The sequence below is a fragment of the Zingiber officinale genome, chromosome 8A, assembly GCF_018446385.1.
Source record: "Zingiber officinale cultivar Zhangliang chromosome 8A, Zo_v1.1, whole genome shotgun sequence".
NCBI classification, from domain to species: Eukaryota; Viridiplantae; Streptophyta; class Magnoliopsida; order Zingiberales; family Zingiberaceae; genus Zingiber; species Zingiber officinale.
The window spans coordinates 35,912,958-35,921,231 of record NC_056000.1 but is presented as its reverse complement, the minus strand read 5'-3'; the positions used below and the strand labels follow the sequence as shown (position 1 = coordinate 35,921,231).

At 35.7% G+C, this 8,274-nt stretch overlaps 1 protein-coding gene across 1 annotated transcript; it reads left to right on the top strand.

Annotated features, from left to right (window-relative positions):
• Positions 1–3,989: 3,989 nt before the first annotated feature.
• Positions 3,990–4,646, top strand: LOC122010685 (agmatine hydroxycinnamoyltransferase 1-like). Its single transcript, XM_042567189.1, has 2 exons — positions 3,990–4,239; positions 4,297–4,646. The coding sequence occupies exons 1-2, from the start codon at positions 3,990–3,992 to the stop codon at positions 4,644–4,646; spliced, it is 600 nt and encodes a 199-aa protein (XP_042423123.1).
• Positions 4,647–8,274: the final 3,628 nt, after the last annotated feature.

Here is an 8,274-nt window from a genome sequence, read left to right as displayed (position 1 = left end):
TATAGTTTTCTCCTTCTCGGTAGAGCAAACCTTTCACAAAGGTCTCTTCCTCTTTACAAGATGAAACTTAGGTTTGGATAGGAAGAGAAGACTTAGGAGTTATTCAACAATCATAAGTAACCTCTGTACTCATCCCCATTTATTATATCTATACCTATACCCACCCTCATACCTATCGAGTATTTAACTTTCATATTCATCCCCATACTCGTTGGATTTTTGAGTATCCATATCCTACCCATCATCCTATTAATCCCTACCATTCTTATTTTTTTAAAAAAAAAAAATTATTTCAATGTACTTGTCAGCTCTTCCTCGTCTCGCGCTCCTTCGATCGGGTGAACATTTCCCGTGAAAAAAGATAAAATACGTGTTGATGACCGGATAAAGAGACAAACTAAGTCTTTTTTATGATGGAAAGTGGGCTAAAGTTTTTTATTTCTCAATAAAAAATGAGGATATATATATATATATATATATATATATATATATATATATATATATATATATCGACTATCAGGTAGGGTATGAGTAGGATTTTACCACATCCGCCTTCATACCCATACTCAAAATACCTATACCCGAATACCCATTTACTATAATCGGGTATAAAAATTTTCACCATATCCTCCTCCATTCGAGTCGGATGTCGGATTACCCATCGAATTCTGGTGAAATTGTCATCCCTAATAACCTCCTTCAATACCCCAAAGCTTCCCTTAAATAAGAGGAGATAGTTGAATAAGAATTCAACTCAACCCGACATCAGTCGACTGGTCTATACACCAGTTGACTAATATAGCCGTTAGATACAACCAACGACTCTTTGCAGGACTCATATTCTACTAACGGTCATATACTAGTCGACTGGTGTCAACACCAGTCGACTAGTCTTCACAGCCGAAGAGCACAGAACCTTTTTGTGGTCTTCGCAGGTGAACCTTCCTGTGCTCTTTACGAATTTGGACCAGTCGATTGGTCCAAGTACCAGTCGACTAGTACATTACATTCACTCATACTCATCCCTTCCGGAGTCGCCCTTGAAGCCCTCTTCCTCGGCCTTCGTCCCTTAGATGCACCCGAGCCCGCGACTCCTCTCTATGCACCCTTCGCGTTGCCTTGAAGTCCGCTTCCCTCGGTTTCACTCTGTTCCTCATCCGACGGTCTCTCAGATGTCTTCCACACCATCCTTCATCGACTCAAGGATCCGAGCCCTAGGATGAGCTTCCTAAACTTGGTCGCACCAAGTTCCTCATGTGTTTCACCAAATCCTGCATGGCTCAAACACATATCAAATACATATGAAAGTCTAACTTAAACTCTTTGACACACATCAAAATCATAATCGTACATATCAATCCTAGGTCGATTGCACCAACAAGGATCACCAAAATTCTCCACGTTGAGCCTAATATGACCCAACGTGGGTCTAATATGGCCCAACGTGGGCCTGATATCATTCTATATCAGGCCCACGTTGGACCTGATATAATTTCATATTAGGCCAACGTGAACCTGATATCTTTCTATATCAGACCCACATTAGGCCTGATATGATTCCATATTAGACCCAACGTGGGCTTTATATCATTCCATACCAGACTCATGTTGGGTCTGATATGATTCCATATCAGGTCTAATGTGGGTCTGATATCATTCTATATCATGCTCACATTAGGCCTGATATGATTCCATATCAAGCCCAACGTGGAGAATTTTGATGATTATTTCTTATTATAGTTTAACACCTTTGAGAAGTCGAAATAAATAATGGATAGCATATTTGAACTCCTTGTAACCTCAAAAATCCACAGGAATTAAAATGTATGCAATTGGAGCTCTTTAGGTCAATTAGGGGTTTCGATCAAAACTCACTGATGAACTTAGAGAGCTCCGATTGTACTCATTTCAGTTCTTATGGATTTCTAGGGTTGCAAGGAGTTCAAATATGCTATCCTTTATTTATTTTAGCTTCTCAAAGGTGTTAAAATGTTTTTATAAGAATTGACATGTAAAAGAGAGAAAAAAAAAGAGGAGAGGAAAAAAAAGAAACGTTGCATGCATAGGAGGAAAGAGAAGAGAGAGAAATAATAGAGAAAATAAAAATAAAAGTAATAAAGGAGGTAGAATGAGAAAAATAATATAAAAAAGTATATCTTTTAGTAAATAATAAATTAACATACACCTTTTAATAAATTTAAAATCTTAAATACACTTTTTAATAAATTAACATAATATATTTGAGAAGACCTATATCATTCTACTAGTCTACTTGATAATTTTGAAAGTGCTCATTATAGTGTAACGATAACTTCCGCAAACCATCCATCATTGTAAAGTTACGCTTGGCCCGATCTAACTACCCTGAACCATGAATTTCTCAATACAAGTCTTTTCTTTTAAAGTAAGTGTCCATACCTGTCCGAGAATCTGGGGTGCTTTAGGAATTCAACTTAATGCCTTATCGCCGCATTGTGCTCGTGGAGCTACCTACGTCATTGCTGAGGAGATATTTTGGACCATTTTTTACAATTTAAAGGAGATCTTCTGTACCATTATTTATTATCCAGATAATACCTTTTTTTATATGTATTAATAGGGATGGATAATCTCTACTTATTATTATCATCCCTATTTATAAAATAAATAGGAATTATTTATCCCTATCAATACATATAGAAAGGATCTTTTGAATCATAAAAATGATCCAAATGATCCCACCTCACATCATTGGGGGTTATTGGTGCAGGAGTGCTCATGTGATAATTTAGAAAAAAATTGATTCATTCCTTTGATATATTTTTTCTTCTTACATTCGATTATTCGACCATTATTTTATAATGTTAAAATAAAAAATGAATGATACATTCTCTCTCTTATCTGTACCTCAATTAAAGTAACAAGCTATAACACTATGTAGCTCATACAATTATGATGTTTTTGATCGAGAATTATTCTTGATAATTTTGATTATCTATCTAAGGTTATCAACAAAAATCCTGTTTAGTTTAGATAATCGATGATTCTCGAGTAATGTTTCATGTCCGACACGTCAGCAAAAGGAGCATGCAACCAGGAATCGGAAAATCTCGGAAAACTGAGATTTTATTATTGATTCCGGAGTTATCGAATTTTTTTTACCCAAAATATCTTCGGATAAAAGAAAAATGTAAAGAAAAAAAACGAAAAATATAGAAAATAAAATTTAAAAATAAAAAAACCTAAAAAAATTAAAAAAAATAAAAAATCATTAAAAATAATTAAAAAATGGTAAAAAAAACTTTTAAAAATAGGAAAAACATTAAAAAAATACAAAAAAAAACATTAAAAAATAAAAAATAGAAAAATGTAAAAAATTTAAAAAAATAATAAAAAAATGTTAAAAACATTAAAAAAAATAGAAAAATGTAAAAAACCCAAAAAAAATTAAAAAAAACTAAAAAATAAAAAGTAAAAAAAAATTTAAAAAAATTAAAAAACATAAAAAACAATATATATATATATATATATATATATATATATATATATATATATATATATATATATATATATATATATATATATATATATATATATATATATATATATATAAAAAAACATGAAAATATAGTAAAATATAATAGAGTTTAAATAATAATAATAAAAATAATAATAATAATAATAATAATAATATTATTATTATTATTATTATGTATAGTTAGTTTTGCAACTAAGGGTAATTTAGTAAAATATTAAATTAAGTTATTCATTAAAATCTTCAAACAAATATGTTTTTATTGTATTAACTAAATTGAACCAAATAATATTTTATTTTTCGTAATCTTGATTATGTGATTATCTGATAATCATATAACAAAGATTATACATGATAACTTAAAACAATACAATAGAACGATGATCATGGTAATATAACATCCGCAGCAATGGTAATATAACATCTGCAGCAATTGTAGAAGAAGAAACAGCAGCATCCGATCGATCGATCGATCATGGAGGTGAGAGTGAAGAGCTGGAGGCTCGTCAAACCAATCGACTGGCATCCGCCTCCTTCGACTGATCGTGTCCACATCGTTCCCCTGACCGTCTTCGACAAGGTGACCACGAACTTCCACGCCGCCGTCATCTACCTCTTCCGCCCGCCGCATGCGCCGACCTCCAATTGCCACTTGGAGCGCGGCCTCGCGGAGGCCTTGTCCGCCTATAGGGAGTTCGCCGGGAGGTTTGCCGCCGACGATGACGGCAACCCCGTCATCGTCCTCAACGATGCCGGAGTGCTTTTCGTCTAGGCGACGGCAGACTTTCCCCTCCCGTTCGAACCGTCCCCTGCTTCACTGCGCTTCCTCTCGAGCAATGATGACGGTGATACTGGAGATGCTTTGGCGCGTGTCCAACTGACACGGTTCGCGTGTGGCTCCTTGGCTATCGGGTTCTCGTCGCACCACCGCGTCGCCGACGGGCACGCCACTGCCAATTTTTTAATCGCGTGGGGGCTCGCTTGCAGGGGGATTTCGTTCCCGTCGCCGTTCCGCGACCAGTCCGTTGTCGCTGTTCCGCGTGACCCTCCGGAAATCCGGTTCGATCACCGGAACACGGAATACTACTTCAACGCCGACAATGATGGTGACAGTTTCCCAAAAGACGACTGATACGGTTAGGTCCTGATGGCAAAGTGGTAATTATAAAGAGAGGGAAGGGCAAAATGGTCATTACACTGTATAGGGCATTAAAGGGGAGAAGGTGCACTGTTGAAGGGGGCTGCTTCGTGGAATTGACTCCGCCGCCAACAGTTGCTTCTTTCTCCTTCTCACTCGAATTCTTCGCCGGCACCGATGCTGACCGCCGGCAGCCGCACATTCTGTAACGCCCGCCCTCCCTGCTAACCCTAAGGGACGGGGCTACGATACTCTATGTACAATTTTTTTTTTTTAAACAGCGGAAGACTTAAAATAATTCTCTTAGTTTAATAAAAACTTTTCTTTTGTTTTCCCTTTCATCAAATCCGAACTACACTACCATGGCCTCAATAACATGATATCAAAATTAGTAGAAACATAACATCAAGTCACGCATACGGTACTACAATTCATTATACCAAAGCATAGTTTTTTAAAAGTTTTTTTTTTTAAGCAGGTTCTTATTTGGTTGCCTAGCCACTGCCACACACATCTCCTTGCCTCTCCTGCTGCTCCTCTAGCTCATCCAGCTTTTTCCTTTATCTGTGGTACAAGGACAGTAAGCTGTGAGCACTCATGGCTCAGTAAGTTCCTTTCCTACTCACTAAAACTGAAAATCATAGTATAATCAAAGAATGTCTCAACATGGCATCATTTCAACTAGTCATGACATAATGTAACATACTCTTTTAAGCATATCATGCAACATGAAGAAATCATAACTAGTCATGGCATATCATAGCGTAAAGCATAGCATGAAGCATAACATAATCGTATCTAATCATCGCATATCGTCATAAGGAGTCATGGCATATCCTACACATGGACATATCATGGAACATAACATAATCATATCTAACCATGACATATCATAAATCATCATAAGGTATATGCAATATGATTTTGAAAAAACATGTATCCGAAAACATGTGTATGTCTCATTATCTTTAAAATCATTTCTTCTTACATATATACTTGAACATAATCTCAACTTAAAGGGGATCCCGGCTATGTACCACTTACATATTGCGCGCAACCTATGTAGGTCCAAGGTAGCAAGTCTTGAACCCTACAAGGCAACATACTAGGCCCGAGTCTTACTCCATCGACCTAGGGGCACTTAGGAGCCCATCCCTAACGAGGCCCGAGTCTTATTCCATCGACCCCGGGGCGCTTATGGAGCCCACCCTTGGTACAAGCCATATAAAGTAAAGTACATGTCATACTTATACATATCATACATCATAAAAGCATGCATCACTTAGGCACACATCCTATCATAAAAGTATGCATCACTTAGGCATACATCATGTCATAAAAGTATGCATCACTTAGGCATACATCATATCATAAAGGTATGCATCACTTAGGCATACATCATGTCATAAAGGTATGCATCACTTAGGCATACATCATACCATAAAAGTATGCATCACTTAGGCATATGTCATATCATAACAATATGCATCACTTAGGCATAGATCATAAAAACATGCATATCTTAAGCATAAAGCATATCATCAAGCATGCATAATTTAACGACATAGCATATCATGAATGCATGCATATTTTAAGCACTAAACATAGCATCAAAGCATGCATAATTTAACCACATATCATAACATAAGCATGCATATTTTCAGCTTATATCATATCATCAAAGCATGTAAAATTTACCCACATATCATAACATAAAGCATGCATATTTTGAACTCATAACATATCGTAGAAATTCTCATCTTGTATAGCTCACAAGCATACATGTCTAAGCATAAAAGTGTATCATGTGCTCATCCAATCATAAGGAACAATGTAACATGATTAATTTGGGTACTAAGCTTCCTAATCCTTTGGGTTCTTATCTTGGCCGAAACCCTCTTAGGTGCCAATTCAGGTTTTAAACAACATCCAAGCATGTAGAACCTAATTCATCCACATATCATTTTCATAGGAAGTATTATAAACAAGATTTACTTGGACTCTAAGTTCTCCAAGTCCTTCAGCCTCATTTGGCCGAACCTTAACAAGTGTGAAACAAGGTTCTAAATGACATAAAGTATGGAAACCTTAACCATATTTATAGCATTTGTTTCAAGTAATATGGTAAGCACAATTGAGTTAGTTCCTAAATCCTTTAAGCCCTTAAAATTATGTCATGGCCGAAACTAACTGTTGGTGCAATATCCCTTAGGTCAAGGTTGACTGGTTTGACCAAGCTTGAGTCTTGGTCATAGTTTCGATGTTTGACAATACATGTAGACACATGGACAATGCAGGTGCAGTTGTTCATATGGGGAGATTCTGATCAGGGACTGATCAGTGTGAATGAAGAAGAGTCAAGTAGGTATACCTTGTTAGAGTGTATACTAAAAGCCTAGCTTTTGGTATAAACATTTATCTAGAAATAAGAATCACATTGGTCAAATGTCTACATTTATGATAAATGTAGTTGTTCAATTAATTTATATTGTAGATAACATGGTGTGTGGTGTCACACACAGAAGATTATGTTATCGGTTTCCTTATAAATTATAAATAGTAGCTCACGACTAAGATGGAAAGGAACAAACCATTGGAAAGTCGTAGTGTAATTAGGTATTAGTTTATCTTAACTATATAATTATACTAATACACTTAGAGTGTATTGAGTAGGACCATTTGAGGTCGTTTCTTTTATACTGACTTTATAAAGAAACAAAGACCTCGGTTATTATGGAAGTGTGTGCTCTTAATCCTGATATAATAACAAGCATATATATTTGATATTTATTTCTTTAATTTATCAATGGGTGAGATTTAGTTCGATGAATCAATAAGCCTGATAAGTTGGGAAATAGTATCACTTATAGTGTGTGTTGTTGATTATAAAAGGAAACTGTGTCCTAGAGATACTAGGTTGATAATGTCCTCAAGAGGAGCTCATAAGGATTGTCATGTTAAACCCTGCAGGTGGACTTAGTCCGACATGATAATAAGGTTGAGTGGTACTACTCTTGGACTAAGATATTAATTAAATGAGTTGTCAGTAACTCACTTAATTAGTGGACATTCGATATCTTAAACACAGGGAGACTAACACACTCATAATAAGGAGCCCAAAAATGTAATTTGGGATTGGTGCGGTAGTTCAATAATAGTTCTCTAGTAGAATGAATTATTATTGATAAAATTAAGTTGTGTGTTCGGGGCGAGCACGGGATGCTTAATTTTATCGGGAGACCAAAACCAATTCCTCCTCTCGGTCCCTATCGTAGCCTCTTAATTATAGAGTATTATACCCACCTATACCCACCTTCTTACCCATCCTATAGGGGTCGGCCAAGCTAGCTTGGAGACCAAGCTAGGGCCGGCCATGGGTATGTTCATGGGTGAATTCATGTGGCCGACCCTATTAAATAAAAAGGAATTTTAATTTTAAAAATTTTCTTATGTGGATAATATAATTTAAAAGAGAGTTTAAAAATTTAAATCCTTCCTTTTATAAGATTCTACAAAAGATTAAGAGAAGAGTTAAAATCTCTTTCCTTATTTGTAGATTAAAAGGTTGATTTTAATTTTGGTAAAAACTTTCCTTTTAATTATATTCATGATTTAAAAGAAA